This window comes from Cetorhinus maximus, chromosome 15 (assembly GCF_964194155.1).
Source record: "Cetorhinus maximus chromosome 15, sCetMax3.hap1.1, whole genome shotgun sequence".
NCBI classification, from domain to species: domain Eukaryota; kingdom Metazoa; phylum Chordata; class Chondrichthyes; order Lamniformes; family Cetorhinidae; genus Cetorhinus; species Cetorhinus maximus.
The window spans coordinates 8831403-8859300 of NC_135893.1; the positions used below are offsets into that span (position 1 = coordinate 8831403).

General features: G+C 45.6%; 2 protein-coding genes across 10 annotated transcripts in view; one reads left to right on the forward strand and one right to left on the reverse strand.

Moving 5' to 3' along the window:
• samd11 (sterile alpha motif domain containing 11) overlaps nucleotides 1-17070 on the forward strand; it is a 235482-nt gene extending 218412 nt beyond the window's left edge. For all 9 annotated transcript variants that reach the window (XM_078557849.1, XM_078557851.1, XM_078557850.1 and 6 more), the window contains 3 exons: nucleotides 8817-8941; nucleotides 10944-11054; nucleotides 15565-17070. In XM_078557849.1, the coding sequence (XP_078413975.1) occupies nucleotides 8817-8941; nucleotides 10944-11054; nucleotides 15565-15804 (476 nt within the window). In that variant the 3' untranslated portion in view covers nucleotides 15805-17070. The remainder of the gene's footprint in view (nucleotides 1-8816; nucleotides 8942-10943; nucleotides 11055-15564) is intronic.
• Nucleotides 17071-21279: 4209 nt separating this feature from the next.
• noc2l (NOC2-like nucleolar associated transcriptional repressor) overlaps nucleotides 21280-27898 on the reverse strand; it is a 165941-nt gene continuing 159322 nt past the window's right edge. Inside the window, exon 19 of the mRNA XM_078557858.1 lies at nucleotides 21280-22005. Within this exon, the coding sequence (XP_078413984.1) occupies nucleotides 21878-22005 (128 nt within the window). The 3' untranslated portion in view covers nucleotides 21280-21877. The remainder of the gene's footprint in view (nucleotides 22006-27898) is intronic.

The following is a 27898-nucleotide window of genomic DNA, read 5'->3' on the forward strand; positions in this document are numbered from 1 at the left end:
ATTTTTGGATTCTCCTTCAACCCCCCAGCTTCTCGCCGGCCACAACCTTCAACTTTCCTGTTGGACCCAACGATTTTTCTAAAACCAAGAGATGGTCCCTTTAAAACTAAACATGCTAAAAGCTGACCCTCGTTGGGGGATTTTTTTAGCCTCCAGCCGACACTTTCCTCACAGAACTGTACTCCCGTTTGAAACAAAAAAATGCCACACAGCTGCATTCGTACAGGAATCTATTGTTTCGAAAAATCAATTGTCCTCTACTTTAGCAGCAGGCTCGGGTAACTGCTCTCTAAGCGATGCATGAATTTGTTCTGTACCTGTACGACACCGCACACTAAAAAAAAGCTACCTCCAAACGGGGTGCCTGACATCAATTGTCCTACACATTTGCCAGAAACCTACCCTTTCAGCCCACCCCCCCCTCACTCTCCAAACTCATTAGAAATCCCAAATTCAGTGCATTCTGAAGTGAGACCCATAACCTCACTATTAAATTGTGCAGTTCACTTATAAATCACCCCCCCCCCTTCAACACTCTGAACCATCGCGTTTTAATTTAATGGTCTTATTTCTTTTGTTGAGGAGAAGTTTTTTTTCGTTTTAAAAAAGGAAGTTTTACAGTGGGGGGGGGGACAACAGATTGTTGGCGCGAGTACTTCAGTTGGCCATTTGACCCCGGTTAGCCATCCCTGAATAGCTTAGAAAAATAATCCCATCGACCTCTGTGAAAGTGCTTTGCGCAAGTCTTTTTTTTAAGGGGGGGGTGGGGGGGGATAAAAAACCTAATCAACTTGGTGCCGAAAGCCCAGAAAGAGCAAGTGCAAACCGAGTCTTTTTCCCTATGTAGTCGAGCGAGGCTGAGGTAGAGAATAACTGCACCCACTGCCTCCGGGATCCACAGCTCATTCACTCACACAGGAAAGCAACGCTGCAGGCTACTGAACCAAAAGTTAGTGCGAGCAGAGCTTTGTGGGAAATGTGCTAAGGTCATTGAGAAGGAATGGTATTGTGGTCCCTGGAGGAGGATATGATTCACTGCTTCAAGCTGAGGAACTTTTTTCCACCACCCCCAGGTCATACAGCAGGACAAGTTAGAAAATAAAAGCAATGTCAGGAGATTTACCGTAAGCTGCTGTCACCTTTATGAGGTCCTTCTCAGCCGCGGAGTAAACTGCAGAGACTCGAGTTGCTTCCTCGTGCAAGTTAACTCTTTACTGCCTGTTTTTTTTTTTAAACCCAAAAAAAAAATCGTTCATGCGACGCGAGTGTCGCTAAGCAAGGCCAGCATTTATTGTTCATTCCTGATTACCCCGCCTTCTTGAACCGCTGCAGTCAATACACCCGCGGGTGCTGTTAGGGAGGGAGTTCCGGCGTTTTGACCCAGCGACAGTGAAGGAATGGCGATATATTTCCAAGTCAGGGTGGTGCATGGCTTGGAGGGGGAACTTCCAGGTGGCGGTGTTCCCATGTGTCTGCTGCCCTTGTCCTGCTCGGTGGTAGAGGTCGCGTAGAGGGTGTGTTGTTATCTCCCATTTTGTTCCCCCTCCCCTCAGCGCCCCCCTCTTCTGGAGGCACATTAATTGGTCGGGTGTTTCCCCAAATGGCTCTTGTCCAGCCAGCAACATGCCTAGAGTTGAGTGTTGGCAAGCTGTTCAATGGCCAGGCGTAATAGCAAACCTGTGTGCTCTGTCTGTCTGTCTATCTCTCTCTCACACACACACCGGCACACATTTTCCAACCGTGTCTGGATAGCGATCAGCGCTAGGACACCTGGCTAATTTTGGTCTCTCTGGCCCTGGGGTGCTGAAGGCTAATTATCGAGGCCTCGCTGAGATCAGCTAATTCAGTGCAGGCCCAGAACTTTCTGGCCTGCATCTCTCTCTCAGCGCCACATTGTGTTCTGGCACTGGGCCAGTGAGACAGCAGGGAGCACGTTATATTTACATTTATTGCCATTTATGAAACATATCCCTTCCCTGCTCCACTCTGCTGCATCCCCGCGCTTTAATACGTTGTACAGTGTCTCTGCCTTGCTCAGTAATTGAGAAACCATACAATGTGTCCTTTCTACAACTAGGCTTTGTACAGCTGCCAAAGGCAGATTAGACCTCGAATCAAACGCTTTATCAAGGACATAAATGCACATTTAGCTTTCTAATTCACAGGTGTCCTGTCTGACTTGTCAATGGGAAAGCAATTTTTTTTTTTTTTTTAAAAAAAGGCCTCTTGGTAAACGAAAGGACCAAAGGGACCAACGAATTTAAACTGGCCCTCATCGATCTGTCGCGGCTCTTCGGGCTTTTCCTCTTTAAAATCAGGACGTTGAATCGGTCCAAAACCACAAGGAACAAACCTAATGAAAACGCTTCACTCAGTCATTCGCTGATAAACAGCGTGCCGGAAGGAAATACTTGGACTGCAGTCAGAATAAGGAAGTGGCTGGTTTTGAAGCCAAAGGTGACCTCGTCAGATCCCTGAGGATCGCACACGCTGGCAGCAGACGGCTAAGTAGCTTCGTATGTGCGGGGATTTGGCCTGAAGGAATTGATTTCACTTCTACTTCCTCTGCTCACTGAACCATATGAGAGCTTCTGCAACCCCGGGCCGCTGCGGCATCAGTTCCTGTAAAGCTTTGTGCACAAAAAAGTAGCTGAGACTAGTTAATAGGTTGCGATGAGTAGGGGTCGTCCTCCCATTAATGTTTGGCGGCAGTATTTAGGTGTTGAACTTCTTCAAGACGTGCGTTCACTGCTTTCATCTTCCCCCCCCACCCACCCCCACTCCCTGTAACCCCAGGATCTTTAATGTGCTGATTCACACTGGAAGTATTAATTCCACAGGCCCCGGGAGTATTCCAGACCTTGCTCAGGGGGCCGTTCTTTATGTACACATTGGCTAGATGTTCGACTGTGGGTGGATCGCAGCCAAGCACGACACCCACACGTGCACTTTACAGCAAGGATTACTGTGTGGTTATCAGGAGCAGGAACCCTGGCTGATATCAGCCTCCAACTGCACCACCCCAACGCCCACTCTTTCCTCTTGTCAGTGATAACACTTTACAGCTGAGATTGCTGTATTTTTTTGAAGGATATCAAATGTCACTTGGGTTACACAACAGTTGCGATTGAGACGATGTCACTAGGCCTGATCCCAGGCCTTGCATCAGCCTCACACTATGAATTGGTGGCTAAGTGATTTCTCTTCTAGGTTTCCCTCACAGCAAGGCACCTGGTCTCTATGTGGTGCTTGCTCACCACAGCAGAGCTGTATGATCAAAGCACTGTTACCTCTGGAGTCTCCATGGATCTATCCTTGGCACCCCCCCCACCCCTATTTCTCATCTCAACATCATCAGGCTCCATCTATACACTGACATCCAGCTCTACGTTATTACCAACTCTATCAACTGCCTCTGATTTGTCCTGCTGCTGGTTCCGGTCTCACGTATTGGATGGGCCGAAATAATTTTCCATTAAATATCGGCAAGACTGAAAGACATTGGACAGGATTTTCCGCCCTTCCGAACTCCCATCCTGCCGCTGCTGCAGGGATCGTCTGGTCCCGCTGAACGTCAAGGGACTTTTGGCTGGGCTACTGAATCTCCCATGGCGGGTCCTGCCACGACAGGCCCGGAATATCCCGGCCTTTGTCTTTGTCCTTTGCCACATACTCCATTCCTCAGCTACCGCTTCCATTTCCCTCCCTGGCCACTGTCCGTGGCTAAAGCAGAACGTTTGCAACCTGGAGTCCTATCTGACCCCCAGCTGAGCCTGGAGATCACAAAGCCTCTACTCCCTTTTCTGTAACAAATCATCTGTCGCCATCCCTGTCTCAGCCCATCAGCTGCTGAAACCCTCATCCATGTTTTTGTTACCTCTAGGCTTGACTATTCAGTGCTCCCTTGCTCAGTTTCCCATCTTCCATAAACTTGAGCCTGGTGCATGGTTGCTGCTCGCATCCTAACTTGCAGCAAGTCCCTGTTGACCGTTCACCCTGTACTCGCTAGCCTACACGGACTCTCGCTCCGGTTACCCTTCACGTTTAAAAGTCTCATCCTCGTGTTCAAATCCCTTTAGGGTCTGGCTCCCCATCCATCTCCTCCAGCCCTACGAGAATTGTTGCGTTCGTCTCTTGTGCCTCTGATGTCCTTTCCCCCCCCACTGTTGGCAGCCACGCTTGAAGAATTGGAGCAGCCTAGCTTTTTGAAGAAGCTAAATTAGTCCCCGGCAGTACAGAACTTGAGTATGGCTGAAAAAAAGAGCCATGCCTAAGCTTTTTGTCTTGCACTCATCAAGACCCTCGCAAGAATACAAATATCAAGGGGAAAACAACAATTTATACTGTATGTGAAGAGAGTGCTGATTGGTTGGCAAGTGGTGTTGCTATAGAGAATGCACCGCTGATGGTGACTGACAGTTAACTGCCGAGCATTGTTTGAAATTTAAACCAGGCAGCTTGACCCTGATTGATCAAGGCATTGCCCTGAGGAATGAGTCAGTGAATGGCTGTGAATTATTTTGTTTAGCTGAAACAGGCGCAATGTGGGTACATGTTCTTTCTGTCTGCAAAGAACAGGGCCCCGTGTATTAATATATGTAGCTTCCAGTACACGTAAATGTGCCACACTGCGATACTGACTGACAATCTTAAATTGGTTGTCAGTGTAATTCTTAGCACATTGAGGATTACTTAGCAAATGCTGTCCAATCGCGGAATCACATCTAATGTTGGACACAGCGTTTTGAGTTTTGCAAGAATGGGCTGGTTGGGCACAGTCTGTACCCTGCCTGTTGTGAATAGCGCTGGGACATGCTGTTTGATACGATCTGCCAGTCTTTGGCACGTACGCCTACGTACCTAGCATCACACTGGCACTGAAATTCATTAACCATATTACTCATTTGTGTGATAGGCAGAACATCTTTTTGGCTTGACGGCAGCATCCTGTTAGTGGCAAACACCACTTGTGTTGCTACTGCCTAGTAGCAGCGTGAAACAGCTAGCTTCACCTGTTGCTCAAATTTTTTGAGATACTTTGCCCTTCCAGGGTAAGCTCAGGCAGACCGGGCAATTTTCAGGGCTGAAAGTGATGGCTTTAGGCCCGTTCATGAGCTTGCGCGATATACAGTGTGAAATGATCTGATCAGGGGAGCCATTATCCTGCAGGATGCCTTTGATGCCATAGATCAGCATCAAGTTTGCCTGGTGAGCAAATGGCTCAGGCCCTATTTACAAGGTTGCCAATAAGACCACTCTCGTAGCTTGTGGAACTGTTCTTTGCAGACAGGAAGAACATGTACCCACATTGCGCCTGTTTCAGCTAAACAAAATAAGTGACAGCCATTCGCTGACTCATTCCTCAGGTCAATGCCTTGACCAGTCAGGGTCAAGCTGTCTGGTTTAAATTTCAAACAATGCTAGGCAGTTAACTGTCAGCCACCATCAGTGGTGCATTCTCCATGGCAATGCCACATGCCAGCACTCTCTTCACACACAGTATAAACTGCTGTTTTCCCCCTTGTATTGTTGTTCTTGTGAGTATTCCTGATGAGTCCAAGACGGAAAGCTTAGACATGTCTCTTTTCAGCAATACTCAAGCTAAATTATTATAATTTGTGACAGAGTCATTAACGCAGGGAGCATCAGCGAGCAATTCATTTTAATGATGCATGTTAACCTGCCTTCCGCGCTTTGTCCTTTCATTATCTCCTTCAACCCAGGCCCCTGCGGTGATAGTGGTATCCATTTTTGTTTTAAAAGAACAAAACACAACTTGACCTTTGTATAAAATCAGCTTAAGTGGATGCTGGGCCTTTATGCTATCCACTCCTGAATATATGTGGGCTGATTTTGAGGGGGGGGTGGTGCTCCTAGCTGGAGAGTCGGGTAGTTCACAGATGGGTCACGTCCCTTAGTGGGGTGGATTCTGCTACCCTTCGAGTGAAGGGCTCCAGAGGAATCCATTAGGAACCAGGTGGGCCATGATTGTTGTACGCTCCAATATAAAATGAATGTGAAAAAAAGGATGAGGTTTGCCCGAAAAATTGGGAACAGATGTTTCTGATCAGCCAATTCCTGTTGAGGAACACACTGAGGAAAGGTGTGTTAACATGGCAGGGAAAACGGGAGTTCCTATTCCTTGTCTGTTTGGATAGTGATGGGTGGGGGAGGGGATTTTAATTAACTCCAGCATCCCATGACTAGAAACAGAAAAATCAGCTCCTGATCACTGTATAGTTACTGCTGTCTATTTGGGTATTCGTTGGCTCTGATGCCCAACTTGGTCAAATGGCTAGACAACTTTCATTATCTATGCCTGTGGACAAAGAACAAGGTACTAGAGTGACTGATACACAGTGGCAGCAGTGTGTGTACCATCTACAAGATGCACTGCAGCAACTCACCAAGGCTCCTTAGACAACACCTTCCAAACCCACAACCGCTACCATCTAGAAGGACAAGGGCAGAAGAACGCCGCCATCTGGAAGTTCCCCCCCAAGCCACTCACCATCCTGACTATGGAAATATATCGCTGTTCCTTCACTGTCGCTGGGTCAAAATCCTGGAACTCCCTCCCCAACAGCGCTGTGGGTGTACCTACGCCACATGGACTGCAGCGGTTCAAGAAGACAACTCAACGCCACCTTCTCAAGGGCAATTAGGGTTGGGCAATAAATGCTGGCCCAGCCAGCGTCCCATAAAATGAATTAAAAAAACATGTAGCTGTTACATATGGAACCACAACCCCAAGCAAGAATCCTGCGTCTGTAGAAAAAGGGGAGAAATTGGGTTGGGAAGTAATCTTTGAGCTATCATTGGGTGGGAAATCATAGGGCGGTATTTAATACAGGTGACAGGGATTTCACCCACCAGCAGGAGAGGTGGCAAGAGCCTCGCATCGCCTCTGTTGAGGAAGGCCTGCTGGTATTAGGTGCCTAGAAACGGGCCTTCCCTGGGATCAAGGAGCCTTGGTGCGGAAATCCTGGTACCTGTGAGCTGCTAGCCAATCAGAGGCCGTTAGCTCTTCATTGCCGACAGCGCCAGTACGGGTGTGGTGGCAGCTGCCGGCAATGCACTGGGGAGAGGCCTAGGATCAGCAAAGGACACTGGTGAGTGAGGGCAGGAGGAAGGGGGGGATATGGGGATCGGCAGCAAGGGCAGGGGCAGGCTTTCAGTGGGGGCCCCTCCCCTTCCCGATGTTGGGGACTTTGCTCAGGCACTGAATGCCTCTGAATAAGGGACGCCGCCCCCCTCCCCAAACACACACTGCCCCCCCTTCCCCCAGGAGCCTGCAAGTAAACATTCCCTTTGCTTGCAGAGAATGGATCTGTGTATGAATGTATGTCACCTTTGTAAATATAAATGAGCCATGTTACGAACTTGACTGATTATCTTAAATTGGTTGTTAGTGTAACTATTAGCGCACTCAGGATTGTTCAGCGAGTGCTGTCCAATCTGGAAACACATCTAATGGAGATTTTATTTGGGGTTTTGCAAGCGTAGGCTGGTTGAATACGGTCTGTACTCTGCGTATAATGAATAACCAAAGGAACATGCTGTTTGATTTGATCAGCTAATCTCTGGGACAAGCTCTGCACCTTTTTATATTGGCTGCATTTGCTGCTACCACAGCTGCAGGTAGCTGCCTGCATCAAAGAACAATGTTTTGGATGCCTGCCGATCCCACTGGCCCCACTCCCAACCGCTCACTGCCTTACTCACTGCATCACTCGCCTCTCCCCTCAATCCTCTCGCTGTCCCACTCCCAACCATTGTGCCCTCTCTCCCTCTCAATTGCTGCCCCGCTTACTGTGCCACTCCCCGAGTGAAATAGTGAGTGACGTGGTGAATGGGGGCAGCGAACAGGAGGCAGCAACAACGGCTGTTTTCTTGTGTTTGCCCTGATGAGTGCAAGATGAAAAGCTTTGACAACGTGCCTCTCTTTTCAGCAGTTTTCAAGTTCTGTATCACCAAGCAGCAGTTTATTCCACAACTGGATAGTATTTATATGTTGAGCTATTCAGGTGGTTGCAAGGGGTTGTGATCCCAGCTGGGCTGTTAATGCATGAGGGGTCATTACGGCACAGAAGGAGGTGCCATTTCACCCATCGAATCCATACCAGCTCTCTGCAGAGTGGACCAGTCGGCCCCTTTCCCCCTGGAGCCCTGCAAGTTTATTCCCCTCAAGTGCCTTTTGAAATCATTGTCCCCACTTCCACCGCCCTCATCAGCAACGAGGGCCAGGTCATTACCACTTGCCGCATAATAAAGTTCCTCCCACATCCCTCCCTCTCCGTATCACTTGCCCAAGCCTTAAATCTCTGCCCCTCTAGTCCTTGCACCATAAGCTAATGGGAACAGTTTTACTTGGTCTAGCTTAACCTAAACCGGTTATAATCGTGTACCTCCATCGAATTTCACCTCCGTCTCCTTTGCCTCCAGCTTTTCTCTTACTTGACCTTGTAGCTAAAACCCGTCATCTCTGGAACCATTCTGGTAAATCTCCTCTGCACCCCCTCAAAGACCCTTACGTCCTTCTTAAAAGTGTGGTGACCAGAAGTTGTCCAAAGCTCTTACAGGTTTTGTTGTTGCAGTATAATTACTCCTGTGAAGCAATGAGTACCCAAATCGAATGTTCGATTTCCCACGATTGATTGATTGAATGGAAGCAGCTCAAGGACTGACCTTGGTTGCCTTGATGATGTGAGGATATTTGAAGCTTTGTGTTTGAGTGAATATAAAATCTTACTCATATTGCTAACTGCCACCAGCAACTCTTAGTGACAATCTATACTCTCCACCTCCAAAAACAGGCAGCATTGGAAGCCTCTTCCTGGATGGAGAGGATGGTGCTACGGTGGAGGACATTAGCAAATGGACTGTTGACGATGTCTGTAACTTCATTAGTGGTCTCTCCGGCTGTGCGGAGTACACCCAGGTAAGTGATCTGATCTTTAAAGCTGTTGCAGCTTCCTCGCTGAATAAAGTTGCCATTCAGGTTCAATTTTAAGCTGTTGCCACTCAACAGCGTCACAGTGCGAATATTGTTATTGATCACAGTGACGGACATGACTGCTGGGGACGGAATCACATTCCATTCTGGGTGCCCAGTGTCAGCGTCAACAACTCCCACAGTTGGATGAAGGGTGAAGCTCTTCTCTAAAACGTCCAACATTGCAGTTCAGTCTCAGGCACAGGAGAGCATTCCCCAGTGCGCCTGTGTTACCCACTAGGGGAGGTATCCTGACTGACATTCCTTCCTTAACCAACACCACTTATTTCTGTGTTCAGAGTGGCTGTTGCATTACGGCAGTGACTACACTTAATAAATAGTTAAATATTTCTGAGAGACTTTAGGGCACCCTGGTACCTGAACGGTGCAATATGAGATCCGTTTTTCTTTTAATGGGTTTGGACTGGTTTAAAAGTGATCAAAAGACTATCAAAAAGTGATAGTTGGGGATCTATGTTAAAGTTAAACATATTCTCAGGGGTTGTACCTGGACATAACATGCTACACCTACAGGATATCGCTTATTAATGGTGCAAGTGGGAAGCTCTGGCAGAGGTTGTGATGTTACCCTATTTTTTTTTGAAGAATGTGACTGCCCGTCAAAGTCAGAGTTAACTCCTCACAACAGAGTCAAACCCTAACAACTGCAGGCAGTTCGACTTCTCAAGGCTGTTTACTTCAATACGTCATCCCCACAAACAACACCTCTTTCCTCCTGATTTAGTTCATCATCAGTTTGTCCCCCCTGGCCACTTGAAGACTTTTCCGCATCAGGATTCAGACATTAGTCTCCTAAGAAACCATCAAACCTCGTCAGCTGGTGCAGTTTCTGCCCAACCAGCTGGTTCACCCTCCTAGTACAGAAACAAAACATTTCAGAAGGACCCAATTGAGCAAGCGGGTGCTGTTGGCTTTTGAGGCCACTGCGGAGTCAGAATAGTCCACCCCATCAAAGCACGGCTCAGAGCACATTAACCAATGAGCCGCTGGGAGACCTGCAACTGTCTATTTCTTTTCTCCTCCCCCCACCTCCCCCATTCAATCTTGAGGTATGGGTATCACTAGCAAGGTCAGCATTTATTGCTCATCCTTATTTGTCCTCAATAAGGTGGTGGTGACAACTGAATGGTGCCCTGGACCATTTCCAGAGGGCAGCTAAGAGTCAGCCACACTCGTGTGGGATTGGAGTTACTTATAGGTAGAGTAAGAAGAGCGGGTTTATTCCCTATTATTAGTGATCCAGCTAGTGCTTCCAACAATTCCACACGGCTTGGTCATTTACCAACATCAGCTTTACATTCCGGTTTGATTCAATTAATTTTGTTTAAAACTGAACGCAAAATCACAAACTGTCAAAGGAGGGATTTGAACTCATCTCTGCATTCTTACTCCCGGCCTCTGGATGAGTCCAGTAACATAACTACTATACAAATGTGGCCAGTGACATGCAATTTATTGTAAACCAGTGAAATATAGCCCCTGCCTTGAAATTGGAACACAACAGCCTGAACATTTAAACTATTAAGACAGTAACATGGGGAGAGACAGATTTGGTGAAGCTTTGACTTCACCCAACTGGACTCCAATTAGCTTAAATCCCATGATTTTTGAGAATTCAAATGTTGATTAAATAATAAAATTATAACAATAAAAATAACACCGTTAACAAGAAACAGCTCCTACATGAAGCTGGGACTTTATAAATGTGCAAGCGTGTTAGAAACCTTTGCCTAATTGAGTTGCTACGTAACCAGTGGCCATTTATGGTTTTTATAGGTCTTTTGACCAATTTCACTACATAGTTAAGTAGCTGTAGTATCGCATTTTCCTGATTGAATAGCTACTGTGCAAACTGGCAGTGGGTTGAAGCTTTTATCTGTGCGTGTCCTCAGTGAGCAGACAATGACCATTTGTGTTTAATTTGCAGGTGTTTCGAGAGCAGGCTATTGATGGAGAGACATTACCCTTGTTAACGGAGGAGCACTTACTGAACACCATGGGTCTGAAGCTGGGACCAGCACTAAAAATACGAGCACAGGTAACATCTTATCTTTGATTGGTCCAGCTGGCCGAGCACATGATGTGCAGCCCACATTCTTATTGGCTCCTATGATATAATGAACATACCATACCAACCAATCAAAACAAAGTCTCTAGTTTTCTTAAAGAAGTCAGGGCTAGATGACCTTTGCTGCCTCAGGCACTAATTGGGTATCAGTAAATAACCGAGAGTGAGTTCACTCAGGCCCCAGTTTGCCCTATCTGGCTCAGGCACTTTCCTAAGATAGAATTACATTGGATATACAGCATAGAAGCAGGCCATTCGGCCCAAACAGTCCATGCTGGAGCTCCTGCTCCACTTGAGCCCCCTCCCATCGTTTCTCATCTACATCCACCATCGCAACCCTCTATTCTCTTCTCTCCCGAAAGCTTGTCTAGCTTCCCTTTAAATGCACCAACACTATTCACTTCAACTACTTCCTGTGTTAGCAGGTTCCACATTCTTACCATTCGTTGGGTGAAGAGGTTTATGCCAGGCAGCCAGTTTTTGTCTTCCTCCTATTGTTTCGTGTAGTCACACAACACTTCACATTGAGTGCCACAATTAATCCCTCGGAGGGAGGGTCCTCAGATCGCAGGATGGTTGGGGAAATGAAAGGAGGCCATTCAGCCCATCCATCCAGAAAGGATGCACAGCCCTGCTATTACAACTGTTTTTTTTTAAGTGATTCCAGTGCATTTGCTTCCATGGGCCACCCCAGTTGTTTCATTGCGTGGAAAATGATATCCCGCTGTCCGTCCTAAGCTTGTCTGTTGCTAGTTTGATTCCATGTCATCTCATGTCAGTAAAGAAACAAATCATTTTGTACTGTTGTCCATTAGACAGGCACACAACTGACACCACACATAGTAATTACTACACAAGAATTGCGCAACGCCCATCCAATTTGCTTTCTCCCACAGGGATAGATGCACAGTACAATTGGCAATGTTACTGAGTTGTCTTTGGCTCTGCTAACTTCCATCGGGACATTTACTGTTGGTCATTTGAAATGAACTCTTAACTCATTCCCAGACTAATATCACGTTAATTGATTCAACCTTCTTGAGGGATTCTATGACCCTCATTCAGGTGTGCTGGGTGTGACTTTTACACCTGTACAACTGTCGCAACTAGTTCAAGGTGCTCAAATATTATTGCTTGATGCCCCTTCATCAGTCACTACATGGACACAGATCCCTCTCTTCATTTTAGTTGTCATTATAATATTGTTTAATTCTCATGTCAACATTCTTCCATGAGTTGCATCCCATGGGATGCAATGACTGATGGGGTTGTCTTACAGGCTAAACCAGTGATAGCAGAGTATTATTATGTGGTAAATTTAGAAGGAAATTATATACTAACATTTTAAATAACTACAAAATTCAGACAATAAAGGCATTCAAAGCATCACCATCCAATACAATAATCAAGATGTAATCTCCTGGAAGAATTAATCTGATGCTTTTTATATTTAAGTAATCAATCAAAGGATAGATTGATGCTCATTAACAAAGTTAACACGGTTAGACCATTTTATTAAATTTTATCACTGTCAATATTTCATAAAATAATTTCACCATTGTGAAAGGAGTTGTAACCCATTGTAGAAAATATCATGGGGGAAGTGGGTGATAAAACTTATTTTATCAGCCACTTCCCCCATGATGTTTTCTACAATGGGTTACAGCTCCTTTTAAATCCAACTCGAGATCAAAGCCTCCATTCTCTGGTGGGTGCAGGGGTCCTATTTGAAATGAGTTTGGCCAAAGCCACTCCAGTTTCGAACGGCCATTTCCCCACAGCACATAACATAGGAACAGGAGTTGGTCATTTAACCCCTTGAGTTTATTCTGTCCTTCTAATGGATCATGATTGATAGGTGCCTCATACCCATTTACTAACCTTTGAACCTACCCCTTGCTACCCAAGAAAAATTCTGTTGGTCACAGGCTTGAAAGGTCAAGACATCTCCAGATTTCAGCCACCCTTGGAGCGGGACAAGTTTTTTTCATTCTTGAATGGGCTAAGCTCTAATTTTAAGATGATGTTCCCTTGGGGCAGAATTTTGCCCTTGGCGGGAGTCAGGAAGCCGACCGCCACCCACAATCGGTACCGCACCGCGATTTCATGCAGGCGGGCCAGTTAAGGCCTGCCCTGCGTGGATCGTGAGCGGCAGTGCTGAGCGTTACCTGTGCGGGCGGCGGGGAGGAGGGAGAGCCGGGCCTAGTGTGCAGTTTGCGCATGCACGAGAAAGAGTGCTTCAATCTCCCTGAGGCACAGAGCTGTCTCAGGGAGATTGAAGTGCCGTGTAAAAAGGAAAAAATGAAGAGGGTAAAAATTTAATATGTCCCCATCATGTGACTCTGTCACATGAGCTGGGACATGTTTTTAATTCAAAAATAAAGTTTTTATTTAATCTTTATTTGCTTTAGGAAACCTCATCCCGCTCGTGGATGAGGTTTCCTAAAAATGTAAAGGCCGCTTGGCCTTTTCGCCTGCCCCCTGCCAACCGTTAAGGTTGGACGGGCAGCGTAAATTTGAATTTACTTAAGATTGTTAATGGCCTTAATAGGCCTTTTAATTACCGGTAGGCGTACAGCTGACTCCAGCGCCTGCCCGCCAAACGAAATATTGCGAGACTGCGCGATGATGTCGGGACGCACGCCCGATCTCATCGCACATCGTTTCACACTCGGGCGTGTCGGGTGGCGCCCGCACACCCAGCATAACATCCTGCCCTTGTTCTGAATTCCACCCCCCACCCCACCCCCCACACAACATTGGAATAAATGTTAACTTGGATCAGAGGATTTCTGCAGCGACATGGAATATGATACACTATTCAGTAGGTGTTGACAGGGCTTGGTTAGAGGGAGTATCAGCACGTAGCGATCACAAAAATGCAGTTGTGACATTGCATGAAAACTAATCAACGTAGGACATATGAAGTAGGAGAAGGAGTGGGCCATTCAGTCCCGTGAACCTGCACCGCTATTCAGTAAGATCATGGCTGATCTAAATGTGGCCCTAACTCCACTTTCCTGCCTGCCCCCATAATCTTAGACAGATTCTTTTCTCTGCAAGGGAATCAAACTTAGCCTTGAATATACTCAATGACCCAGCCTCCGCAGCTCCCTGTAGAAGAGAATTCCAACCACCCTCAGAGAAGAAATTCCTCCTCATCTCCATCTTAAATGGGAGACCCCTTATTTTGAAACTGTGCCCCTTGGCTCTAGAGTCGCCCATGAGAGGAAACATCCTCTCAGTATCTACCCTGTCAAGCCCCCTCAGAATCTTATATGTTTCAATAAGATCACCTCTTATTCTTCTAAATTCCTATGGGCCCAACCTGCTCAACCTTTCCTCATAAGGCCAACCCCTTCATCCTAGGAATCAGCCTAGTGAACCTTCTCTGAACTACCTCCAGTGCAATGTCTCAGACCAAAACTATGCAGTACTCTAGGGTGTGGTCTTACCAACGCCCTGTGCAGTTGTAACAAGACTATTTTTATATTCCATCCTCCTTGCAATGAAGGAAGAAAGGTTTAAAGACCTAAATTTTTTTATGTGGGAGGAAGATTCCTCTGGTCATTGTGTAGTGGCAACATTATACTTCTGTTCTTTTGGAACACTTTTACCATTTTGCTGGAATAAGGAAATGTTCATGATACTAAGATATAGATAATCAGCAGAGGAGATCTTCCACCTTGCCTGAGCTCCAGAGTGTCAGCAAACTATTGGGCCATGGCATAACTGAAACATAAGAAATAAGAGCAGGGGTGGGCTATAGGCCCACTGACACTACTCTGCCATACAATACGATCATGGCTAATCTTCTGCCTCAACTCCAATCTTTTGCTCTATCCTGAGACCAATCCTGTGTTTACATGTCCGTATTTCGAACCAGATAGCAAAGGGGAAATTGCAACACGTGACAGGGTAGATGTGGATAGGCTGGTGAGTCCAGTACCAGGGGACAGAGTCTCAGGATAAGGGGCAGGCCATTTAAGACTGAGATGAGGAGGAATTTCTTTACTCAAGAGGGTGGTGAATCTTTGGAATACTCTACCCCGGAGGGCAGTGGAAGTTCAATCATTGAGCATGTTCAAGGCAGGAATCGATAGATTTCCTGATATTAATGACATTAGGGGGATATGGGGATAGCACAGGAAAGTGGTGTTGAGGTAGATGATCAGCCAATTGAATGGCGGAACACAGGCTCGATGGGCCGAATGGCCTACCCTTATTCCTACGTTTTCCTTCCCACTCCCAATGTAAGGACAATGAGACCAACTGTAAGACCTCTAAGGCAGATAAATGGAGTTAAGATGCAGATCAGCCCAGGATCTAGTTGAATGGAACAAGCTCAAGGGGCTGAACGGCAGTCTTCTGTTCTTATGAGCATGAAATGCCGAGCTCTTTTGCCATGGTAGTTTTGAACCAGCCGCAGAATAATGGCGGAAAACTGGAATTTGCATTTCACTTTGAATTTCTGTTGCAGGTTGCCAAAAGAATTGGCCGAGTGTTGTACATGGCCAGTTTCCCACTGGCACTGCCGCTCCCGCCTGCCGCACTAAGGCCACCTGAGAGGGACCTTCCTCCAATTGAGAACCGCCCCTCCTCCACCGGCAGCGTTGCCTCGCCGTATGGCAGCATCCAAGTCAGCCGCATCTCACCGAAGCAAGAAAACGGCAACGCCACGACAATGGGAATCGGTGACCTCTCCAAACCACAGTCTTGAACCAGACATTCGCTCAAGAAAGAGAGAGAGAGAGTGGAGTTGCTGTTATTTGAAACCAAAGTATTTATAGGAGCGCCAACTTCATTGGTTGACTGCATTTCCCTAAAAAAAAACAAGACACACACACTCCGGCTTTCAAAATACATTTTAACAAAAGACTCATTCCTTTGCTTTTTCTTCAAGACTCGTGTTTATCCTAGAAAGCGATTGAAAAGCAGCAGAAAACAGAACCTAAAAGCCGATGGAAGAAAAATACAAAGAGACAGGATGTTGGTTGAATGGCGAAGTTGGCGAGGTTGGCACAACTTGCCAACACAAAAAAAAAAACGGGCTCAGTTTCTGCTTCAAGTCGAAGGAAATTGAGCCAAACCCTTTTTTTGCTGCAAGGAAGTGAGGTAAAGGAGGAGAGAGGGAGAAAATAACAGAACCCTGCACATGTACCAAAAAGGTTTCTATCACAGACCTGGGATTAAACATTTGACAAGGAACTCATATGTTATGCTAGTGTCTATGCATTGTCCAGTGCTAAACCAAAGATGATGGGTTGTTGGTCTGTGTTTACAATACATTTCTCAATGGTACAACAAATTTTTTTTTTTTGCCTATAGGACACAGTTTAAAAGTGCCTCACTGTAGAGGTTTAATCACTACTCTCGCGCACTCACACACAAGCCTGACAGGACCGCGACTGCACAGGTATTGGGAGTTTAGAAGGTGGTTTTAAAATGACCAGTTCGAAGGAAATAGCTATTCAATACCTGGACGGCAAATTGTACAAGCAAAGCTAGTTATGAAAAAAATTTCGGTACTTATTTTGGTTTTTTTTTTCTGTTGTTGTGTAGTTGCACGTTTTTTGAATTTTTTGGGGTGGGTGGGAAAGAGGGAAAAGAAATGTAAACTGCTAGGGGAAGTTTCTCATCCTTTTTCATGCTATCCAAACCTTAATTGCTGCTTTTAAGCAATCAACATAATGAATATTTACGTTATTTATGGAAATTCTGTTGGTAGGTCGAATATGTTTAGCACTATATATATGGTAATATTCAGCCCTGAAAGGGTGGTATAAGAATAATTAAAAAAAATTTAAAAAGTTGTTGTTCCTTTAGCTGGTTTTGACCACACTGTGTCAAACTATCATTTAATGTTTTGCAGCTGTAAACAATGAGGAGATGGTGATTTGTAAGATAATTTTAGCCTATTTGTTAATTTGCTTTCCTTCTTGTCTTTCACTTTTAGTGAAATAAAGCCCCCCAAAAAAACAGTACAACTTAGCGTTTCGTTGTGTGGTTTCATTGGAAAATGGAACTATGCCGGCTCTCTCGTTTTGTTTTCGAAAGCTCTGTCTGTTTTAAGGTTTCTCTCTTTCTGTGCTCCTTTCCCTGCACAAATTTCTTCAGGACTGTGAACTCCTTTCAGCTAATTTAAAACAAGACGTCATTGAATTTCTAACCCGCGCCTCCCTGAAATGCAAAATCCGAGAGATGCAAACATGTCACTAACTAACTTAGTAAACCAGAGCTGGACCAGTGCCTGTGGCGTAAAGATTATATTTACTGTTATTATCGATTACAGACAGGCTTTCTCTATCACCTCTATCCACCCACACAGGTTGCAGTGCAGTGATACGAGAGAGAGAGAGAGAAAAGAAACAATGCACTGGGAGTGTGTTCCCTGCAATCTTCTCCTGGTGCCCATTGAGGTTGGAAACTGAGAGGCAGGATAACAGAAGCTGTTTTCTGTTTTCCACAGATGAACCAAGTTTATCATATTAATGTAACAGCCTCCCGAGCTCCACCAAGACATGAAACCTTAGCACTAATGCTGGTGCTAACAAGCACTTTCACTTAGTTTGATTGATTTTGGGATAAACTAAGTAGTTTGTTGCCTTTGAAGTATATTTTGCTTCACAGGGAGTTATAGGTATTGTCAATGTGTTAGCAATAGCCACATGTAAAGTGATCAGAGACATCTCATGAATATATAAAAATATATGGAGCTTGAAATTCCCATGGACCTGCTCCATGTCATGCCCCTGCCTACCCCAGCCCCAGAACACAGACACTGTCCTGAACTCCGGGACGTACTGGAGGTAGGCCGGCTTCCCCCACAAGTGCACATCTGTGCCATCCAACCTGAAACAATCGCAGACTCGACCAGCAAGGCCCCAAATACAAGTCTCTTATTTGGTTCTTCTCGCAGTGGGACAAGTCGCAAGGCCCAATAAATGCATTGAGGTTTATTGACCGGTGTAGGATTCCACTGAGGCCTATGGAAAGTGTTAACGAGCGGAATTCGCAGATAGGCCTTGGCATGGGAGGGGAAAAAGGGCTGGTGGTTCATGGCTTCCCCTCCCACCTGAAAATGGCAGAATGGAAAAATACATCATGGAGCCCTGGCAGAACCAAAAGTACCCACTTTCTGGTGAACTGTGAGGCAATTCATCTCAGTTCCAGATCAGAATTTTGGGCTCATAGACTTTTATGGATTCAGTTGTGACAGAACCCCTAGCATTGCACCAGTCAACCAATCATATGACTATTTACAGCATGCGTAAAAGATGTAACGTTTGGGATTCTGGGGGGGGGGGTGTCTGCTTATGGAAGTTGCCTTTTGCTGTGAGCACAAATAGATTTGGGAGAGAGTTCGAATGGTGACACTGACATTGGGTGAGGTTAACGGGGTCCTGTCAACTGTGCTGCCCCTTTGTACTGCAAGGGCCCATTCAAAACCACCTCTCCAGTGATGCCCAGCGGATATCCAACTGCCTACCCCAGATACATGGAGTATGGCATCTCAGGCCAGGTACTGGAGAGTTACGGTTAGCTGTGGAACCGTTCCCTTCGGGAAAAGAAGAAAAAGCATCCTGACATTCCAAATGAATATTCAGTGTCTTTTGTTAAAACTAATTCTGCCCTTGAAGCTGGGATAAATGTTTTTTCTGTGTGGCAAACAAACCTGCAACTGTTTCCTACAACACAGCTCCAGGGTGTGTGCTTGGAGCAGAATGAATACAATCAACGTCAGCCAAAATTAGACAGAACAGTTATATATAAAAAAAAAATTAGGGCCCGAGGGAGATCAGGGCCTTAGAGCAAGGTTAGGGCTGGAGTGAGGGAGCTGTGTGTCCAGTTGTGGAACTCAAAGCTGATGGTTAACCAGTGAAGTCAAAGTGCAGCAAGCAAAGCCTCCTTATCCACAATGTCTCACAATTAAAACGAAGCAATTAAACCTCATGTGAACTAGCTTACTCAGTGTCAAATTTAACATAATTAGCAATAGCTAACAACAAAGGGGAATAACAACCTGCCATTTACTTCCTACGAAGATGCAAAGTTCAATGGAATCGGGGAGCTTTGACGGGTTTCAAGTCTTCCTTTCCTCTACTCTTCCTTTCCTCTATGGACGACTCCTGTTCTTCAGTCAGGCGGCATCTCAGTGAGGAACACCAACATTTTGAAGTGATACAAAAACAAACTGCAATCCAGCCATCGTGTGTGATGCACCACCTCTCCCCGCCCCTGCCATATCACGACTCCTTTATCCACTGCCAAACAATAATGAACGCCCATCTTTTCAAGAATGCAAGCAAACACCAAAGGGTCAGTCAAGGATAGATAGTTACTTGGCCCATTGAGCTCACCCTCTAATATTTCAGCTCATCTCACTTAGAGACCAACTTACCTTAGCTTAGAATCCAACACACCCCAACAAACATCCAAACAGATCCTGACATCCTCTCAGCGGCTTTCATTCTAATCAGCCACAGTGTTGGTTTTGCTCAGTTGACACAACTAACTTCTCAGTGCAAGATTCGTGGGTCTCAATGTAAGCACCATCTTAAGTCACTTAAGTGCATTGATGGAGATGCCATCTTTCAAAAGAGAAGGTAAAACTGAAGCCAGATACTCCTTCCCAGATGGCATCAAGCGAAGGGAGTTCTCCTGGTTCAAATGCAAGCTCCTTCTTCACCTGACCCAATGGATCATTCCAAATAGTTAGCCCTCTTCGAGCGAAGAATTGATTTCTGGGAAACTGGTTTTAAATTTATTTTTCACTAATATAAACTGATGTTCTTTTTGTTCACTAACAAAGTAATATTTTGCCTTTCATTTAGTACATTATACATCTCATCATAATTATATATCTCAGGATAAAGCAATGCTCAGAACCCACGAACAAATAAAAAACAAAGTCTCAATGATAATACCCCTTCTTTATCATATCACTAGATAGTAAATCTAATCTTTAAATGGTTATGCTGGCTGTATAATAGTCATCATTCTACCAATAAAACGTCAAATACACATTAATTGCTAGTGGATTTCAGTACTGGTTAGCTCATCAGCTGCATTTTGAATGTGGGTTTTTGGAAGTTCCCACTGTAGTTTAGCGCACTGTCCTACCCACTCCCAGGACTGTGTACGCTAAAGAACAATGGGATTACCCTGTCAGGCCCCAACAGGATGAAGGAACTGAATTACCATTCACACATTGCTAAACGTGGTATCAAATCTAATTCAGCTGCTTAAAAATATCATAATTAGTCAACCTTCCAAACCTGATAATGGTTTCTGGATTCTTAGCAATCGGAATAGGCGATCCAGTCCTTTGAGCCTGTTCCACCATTCAATTAGATCAAGGTTGATTTGTATTGATTTGTACCTCAACCTTATTTATCTGCCATTGATCCATATGCCTCGGTACCCCTACCTAACAAAAATCTATCGCTCTCAGTCTCATCTGACCCCAAGTGCCCTCAGCCTTTGGGACGGGGAGGGGGCGCGGTGCGGTGGAGAACGGAGCTCCAGATTTCCACAACCCTTTGTGTGAAGAACTGCATCCGGCTGTTGCTCCCGAAATAGCGCGGCTCCAATTTTAAGATTATGCGCTTCTGTTTCAGACGCTCTCACCAGAGAAAACAGATTCTCTTTATCTTTAATTCCAGTGGCCGTGATTGGCCGATTTCTGATTTCACAATGATTGTTTCTTAAAGCATCAGCTGGACAGGAAAAGCAAATAAACATTTAAAGGAGAAGTACAAGGCGATATCCCCCCCCCACCCCCGCCAATTTTCTCTCTCCCCCCTGCTTAGCACACAAACCGCCCCCCGCCACCCCCCGCCCCCAAAGAAAGCCAATACTTGTGCCTAGGCCTGTACTGTGAGTGTCGACAGGCTGTATGACTGTCGAAGGCCTGTTAACAGAACTATGGCGTGTTCTCACCGAAAACCTACACCAGGCAATTTTCAGCTGGGTCACTGGACAGCAACAAGGAGCTGAAATCCTGGTTCGTTTTCCCGCTGGCAGAGAAACATCAAACCCAGCTGTAGCGCCAACTACCACTCTGCTAGTTAGGCCTTAGCTCAACCACATGGAGCAACTGCTGTCACCATGCCTGGTGACATGCACAAGCACTGGCAGACTGATCAGAAGTCCGAATAAAATGATGACTCAAAATTCCTTGAAAGCAATGTAAAACTGTCTCACCAATTATTTATTCAGATATAAAATAACTAAGAATTATTTGGAAATAACAGGGTAAACATGGACTTTAAGCACATAGGTCGCCCTGGACAGGCAGAACAATATTGAATTAAAATTGCGGGCGAAAGGTTGAAGATTGTAGATCAGGACCAGCTGTCCAGGCTTTACCGGATTGGCTCATGTGCCACAGTCTTGTCATTACAAGGACAACTTCCTATGGATCAGCATCAACTCCTCCAGATGATTCTGTTGGATCAGGAATTCTTGATTGTAATTCCAATGGCTACAGACTTGGCCAATTTCTGTTGCTGGGCTGTTACCAACATGATTATTGTAAAGCATCAAAAGGTTGTAGTTAGTTGGTTCTGCCTATGTAAAATTAAGGAAACACACGGTTGAAGATGACATAGGGAGGTGATCACTAATGGTTTCACCATTTTGTCTGTTAATGGTTTTTCTCAGGATTTTCTCCTTAAAAGGGGTTTTGGCAGTTCAGAGTTATCCAAACAGCAGTCAGCAACAATGCGTTAGGACAGTAACACCAAGCACAGAACTTCCATCAGATCGAGGATTCATATACACCTATTCCATTAGTCTTCGTCAGAGAACTCCAAATCTTCAACAAGATCTTCCTCTCCTTCTGTAAGCGCCTTCAAGTCAGCCTGCGACAACTTCTTTGGAGCAGCGCTACTGGCTTTTGGAGAAACTCCATCTTCATCTGCTCAGAATGCAAAGTGAAAATAGGTCATTAGAAAAGTAATAAGATCACTTAGGCTGATGCGACCTCGTGGAACTTAGACATAAGCTCCATAGATCACACAGGCTATGACTAAGGAAGATGAAAATATTGATGTACATTTTATAAATGGCCTTCATTTTCCTAGTTAAAAGCTTTGATAAAAAAAATCTATTCAATATTTGAGCCCAGTTCCTCAAACTTTAATACAACAATCTATTTTGATGGTTACAGAATAAAACACCAGCCACTTTATAACTGTACCGTTCCAATTTTTTCCCCAGGCCATCACAAGATACAGGTTCGTGAAAGACTGCCCAAGTGCCCACCCTTTAGAGGGGAGCCCACATCACGTCAGCCCAGGTTATTATCACACCCGAGCCAGATTCTGCCTTTGTCCCACTGTCCACACACCAAGTTTCCCCAGGTGTGGATGACTGGATAGAGATCAGGAACAGGAAGGTTGGCTGATTTCTCTCTTCCCTTTTGAAGGGAGTGAGGCACTGGGGATAATTACACCGCCCAATATTTGGCCCAGTTGTAATCCACCAACTCAGCGGAGAGTCAATTAAGTCTAAGACTGTATGCCTTAGTGCTCCGATGTAATACCCTTTCCTGCTAGAATATTGAGGAACTACTGATATGGCTTCTTTCTGCATCCTCTGCCACTATCTACCACTAACATATTCCACCTCACATTTAACTGTATGGAGCGATGAAGTTTCACTACAGCCTTTAATTGGTAATTGTCTTACTATTGAACCTGCACTGGCACACATTTGATGGACCAGCTAGGTCACGTTTAATGGGCGATTCGTCAGCAGCATTACTGAGCCTGAAGCACTTAATGAATCAGCTAGGTTAATTACTCATGAAGGCACCATGTTAAACAGCAGCAGGAAAAACATGGAGCTAAATTCGGCAGGATACTCCCAGATACACCGTGCCGGTACAGGTCAAGTAGCAGCTATATGACAACTTTCCCATGACAATACCGTCAATAAGACACCGCTGCTGCAACATTGGCAAAGTGGGTGGTTAGAGAGCTTAGAGTTCACCGTCAATTATGTACCTGCTAAAGGAATCTGGGCATATTTAGAGGAAGAAAATCCAAGGCATTAACCATAATTTATTAGGTCCACAACCACGCTCTTTCTTCAGTGACAATTTTTGTGGATCATTTCTCAAGGATTAGTTTAGGACGAAGCTCTCTTAATGACTTTATCATATCATTTTTTTCTCCCAAGCTATTATTTCTATTGATGTTTAGCTTAAAACTGGATTCCAGTTTTAAAGTGGTTTGCTGCATTTATTGGCCTCCCAGCTGAAGGCACCAGTTTTGCACTTGGCCTGGCCTCGCATGAGCAGGTCTGGTTACCTGGCTCAGTGCTTTCAACCATCTCTCTCCCTCCACGGGCTGTGGATGCCGCACTCCGTAGGGTTGCCCCAGCTCTGGGCGCGCTCAGAAAAATATTTAAGGCTGCAGTTACATCAAAGGCAACGGTGAACCCAAACCACTTTGATACGCTACCCTGATGGGTCACCTACCCCGTCCCAGGACTCTAGTGGGCTCACCAATCTGCTAGGTTATTTATACTGCCGGTTTTACAGTATTCCTGTAAAACACAATGCTGCATGGAGTTTTCAGGGAATTCCCAAGCTGGCTATTGTGCTTATAGGAATTTTCTTTTTTTTTTAAAATGACATTCTCCACTTATTTCATTTGACAGGGGAGGTGGTGGCGTAGTGGTGTTGTCGCTCGACTAGTAATCCAGAGACCTAGGGTAATGCTCTGGGGACCCGGGTTCGAATCCCAAGGCAGATGGTGGAATTTGAATTCAATAAAAATCTGGAATTAAAAGTCTAACGATGACCACAAAACCATTGCCGATTGTTGTAAAAACTCATCTGGTTCACTAATGCCCTTTAGGGAAGGAAATCTGCCATCCTTATCTGGTCTGGCCTATATGTAACTCCAGACCCACAGCAACAGGTTGCCTCTTAACCACCCCCGGAATTAGGGATGGGCAATAAATGCTGGCCTAGCCCGTGACATCCACACCCCAGGAATGAATACGAAAAGAAGAATTCTGATTTTACTATATGCAGGAGACCAGGGGTGGGTAGCATTCCCATGGAGAATCAGCCCAAAGATCCACTGTGCAACGATTCAGGCTGGGAGGGGTGAAATGGATTTGAAAACAAGGATGAGAGTGTTAAAATCAAGGTAATGAGGGATGTCCTAATGAGGTGAACAAGGTTATGAGGGGCCTAGATAGAGTAGACAGGGATGCCCTGTTTCTCCCAGCAGAGAGGTCAATTACCTGAGGGCACAGATTTAAAGTGATTAGTAGAAGGATTAGAGGGGACATGAGGAAAATCTTCTTCACCCAGAGGATGGTGGGTGTTTGGAATTCGCTGCCTGGTTTGGAGGTGAAGGCAGAAACCCTCAACTCATTTAAAATGCACCTGGATTTGCACCTGAGGTGCTGTAACCTGCAAGGCTACGGACCAGGTGCTGGAAGGTGGGGATTAGAACTGGTAGCTAGTTTTTTTATTTTTCAGCCTGCGCAGACATGATGGGCTGAATGGCCTCTTTCTGCGCGCACCAGACCTTTCCCATGGCTCTACTGCAAAAAAGGGGAATCAGCGAGCACCGGGGCAACTGGTCAAAAGAAGATTGGAGTCGTAGTCCAGGGAGCTGAAGAGCCAGGGGAGTTGGTATCTGGAAGAGGTTGGCCCAGAGAGACGGAGCTGATAATGCCCAGACTGGGGCTGTGCGGCCTAGTGACTAGTATGGAGCAGGCAAAGAGGTTTCTAAAGTTGATACTGGGGGACTGGAGGATTGGGGTAGAGTCCAAGGAAAAAGACATGATTGGTGGTTAAGGTCCATCCCACCCAGCCTTTGTTAGATCTTCAAGCACTTGAGTACAGGAGCAAGGATGTCTTACGGCAGTTGTACAGGGCCTTGGTGAGACCACACCTGGGTATTGTGTGCAGCTTTGGTCTCCTTATCTAAGAAAGGATTTATTTGCCAAAGAGGGAGTGCAGCGAAGGTTCACCAGACTGATTCCTGGGATGGCATGATTGTCGTGTGAGGAGCGATTGGGCCAACCAGGCCTGTATTTTGCAGTTTAAAACAGTGAGAGGAGAGCCGGGATTTTCACAGTTTAAAACAGCGAGAGGAGAGCCGGGATTTTTACAGTTTAAAACAGCGAGAGGAGAGCCGGGATTTTCACAGTTTAAAACAGCGAGAGGAGAGCCGGGATTTTTGCAGTTTAAAACAGCGAGAGGAGAGCCGGGATTTTCACAGTTTAAAACAGCGAGAGGAGAGCCGGGATTTTTACAGTTTAAAACAGCGAGAGGAGAGCCGGGATTTTTACAGTTTAAAACAGCGAGAGGAGAACCGGGATTTTCAGTTTAAAACAGCGAGAGGAGAGCCGGGATTTTTACAGTTTAAAACAGCGAGAGGAGAGCCGGGATTTTTACAGTTTAAAACAGCGAGAGGAGAGCCGGGATTTTCACAGTTTAAAACAGCGAGAGGAGAGCCGGGATTTTCACAGTTTAAAACAGCGAGAGGAGAGCCGGGATTTTCACAGTTTAAAACAGAGAGAGGAGAGCCGGGATTTTCACAGTTTAAAACAGCGAGAGGAGAGCCGGGATTTTCACAGTTTAAAACAGCGAGAGGAGAGCCGGGATTTTCACAGTTTAAAACAGCGAGAGGAGAGCTGGGAGCACATGGAGAGTGGGTCTGCATGAGAAGTGCAGCGGCGGGAGATAAAAACCAGCGGCAGAGAGCCCCTTCAATCTGTTTCTACCTGTCAGAGCCAGAGTGTGACGTCACAGGAAAACAGGTAGGTGCTTGGTGGGTATCTCTTCCCTGTCTCTTTTGACTGGCCAAGTGGTTTAAATCAGGAGACATTATGATAGCTGTAGAGTACAGTTAAGAAATTCACTTTTAAAATATTTAACATCCAAATTAATTAATTAAATGGAATAGAGATGGCTGGGCAGGTGATGTGTTGCAGCTGTAGCATGTGGGAGCTGGTAAACACTGGTGCGATCCACGGTGACCACATCTGCAGCAAGTGTTGGCTGCTCGAGGAACTTCGGCTCAGAGTTGATGAGCTGGAGTCCGAGCTGCAAACACTGTGACTCATCAAGGAGGGGGGAGAGTTACCTGGACACTGTGTTTCAGAAGGTAGTCACACCCCTTAGATTAATTACATCACATTCGGTCCGTGTTCGGGGACAGGAGGGTGTGATTGCAAGTGAGGCAGGTAAGGGGGATCATGAATTTAGCTTTGGAGGAGCCTCAGCCAGTGCCCTTGTCCAACAGGTACGAGGTTCTTGCTCATGGCATGGACAAGGGCACAGACTGTAGGGAGGATGAGCAAACTGACTACAGCACCATGGTACGGAGCGCCATTCAAGTGGAGGGGGTGGGGGGAGAAAGAGAAATGCAGTAGTAATAAGGGGTAGCATAGTTAGGGGAATAGATACTGTTCTCTGCAGCAATGACAGAGAGTCCCGAAGGCTGTGTTGTCTACCTGGTGCCAAGGTTAAGGACATCTCTTCCGGGTTGGAGAGGAACTTGGAGTGGGAGGGGAAGGATCCAGTGGTCGTGGTCCACGTAGGTACCAAAGACATAGGTAGGACCAGGAAAGAGGTTCTGCTGAGGGACTACGAGCAGCTCAGGGCTAAGTTAAAAAGCAGAACCACAAAGGTAATAATCCCGGATTACTACCCGAGCCCCGTGCAAATTGGCGTAGGGTAAATAAGATTAGAGAGGTAAATGCGTGGTTCAAAGGTTGGTGGGGGAGAAATGGGTTCCGATCCATGGGGCATTGGCACCAGTACTGGGGAAGAGAGAGCTGCTCCATTGGGACAGGCTTCATTTGAACCATGCTGGGACCAGTGTCCTGGTGAATCGCACAACTAGGGTTGGAGATAGGACTTTAAACTAATTGGTGGGGGGGTTCAATTGAAGTGAAGTTTAGAAGATCAAAAATAAATGAGAAAGCAGAGGTGCAGGGTAGTGAAGAGGCAAACGATAATCAAAGTGTGACAAGAAGGGGCAGACAATATAAGCAGAAGAGTGTAGCAGAAATTAGAACCAGAATGAGTAATAATGGTAAAAAGTCAAAGTTTAAGGCTCTTTTTTTGAATGCATGCAGCATTTGTAACAAGATAGATGAGTTGACGGCACAAATAGAAATAAATGGATGTGACTTGATAGCTATTACAGAGACATGGCTGCAGGGTGACCGAGATTGGGAACTCAATATCCAAGGGTATTCAACGTTCCGGAAAAATAGGCAGAAAGGAAAAGGAGGTGGGGTAGCTTTGTTAATAAAGGAAGGTATCAGTGCAGTGGTGAGTAGTGATATAGGTGCCATAGATCGTGATGTGGAATCAGTTTGGGTGGAAATAAGGAATAGCAAGGGGAAGAGGTCATGGGTGGGAGTTGTCCAGAGGCCCCTGAAGAGTTGCCTCACTGTAGGACAAAGTATAAAGTAAAATAATAGAGGTGCGTAAGGAGAGTGCTACAATTGTCACGGGTGATTTTAATCTGCATATTTACTGGGTAAATCAGATTGGCAGGGGTAACATGGAAGATGAATTTGTAGAGTGCATCAGGGATTGTTTCTTAGAGCAATATGTTGCAGAACTTACCAGGGAACAGGCTATTTCAGATCTAGTAATGTGTAATGAGGTAGGATTAATAAGAGATCTCGTAGTTTAGGATCCTCTAGGGGGTAGCGATCACAACATTGTAGAATTTGAAATTCAGTTTGAGGGCTAGCAACTCGGGTCTCAAACCAGTGTCCTCAACTTGAATAAGGGCAATTACAGAGGTATGAAGCGGGCAGGG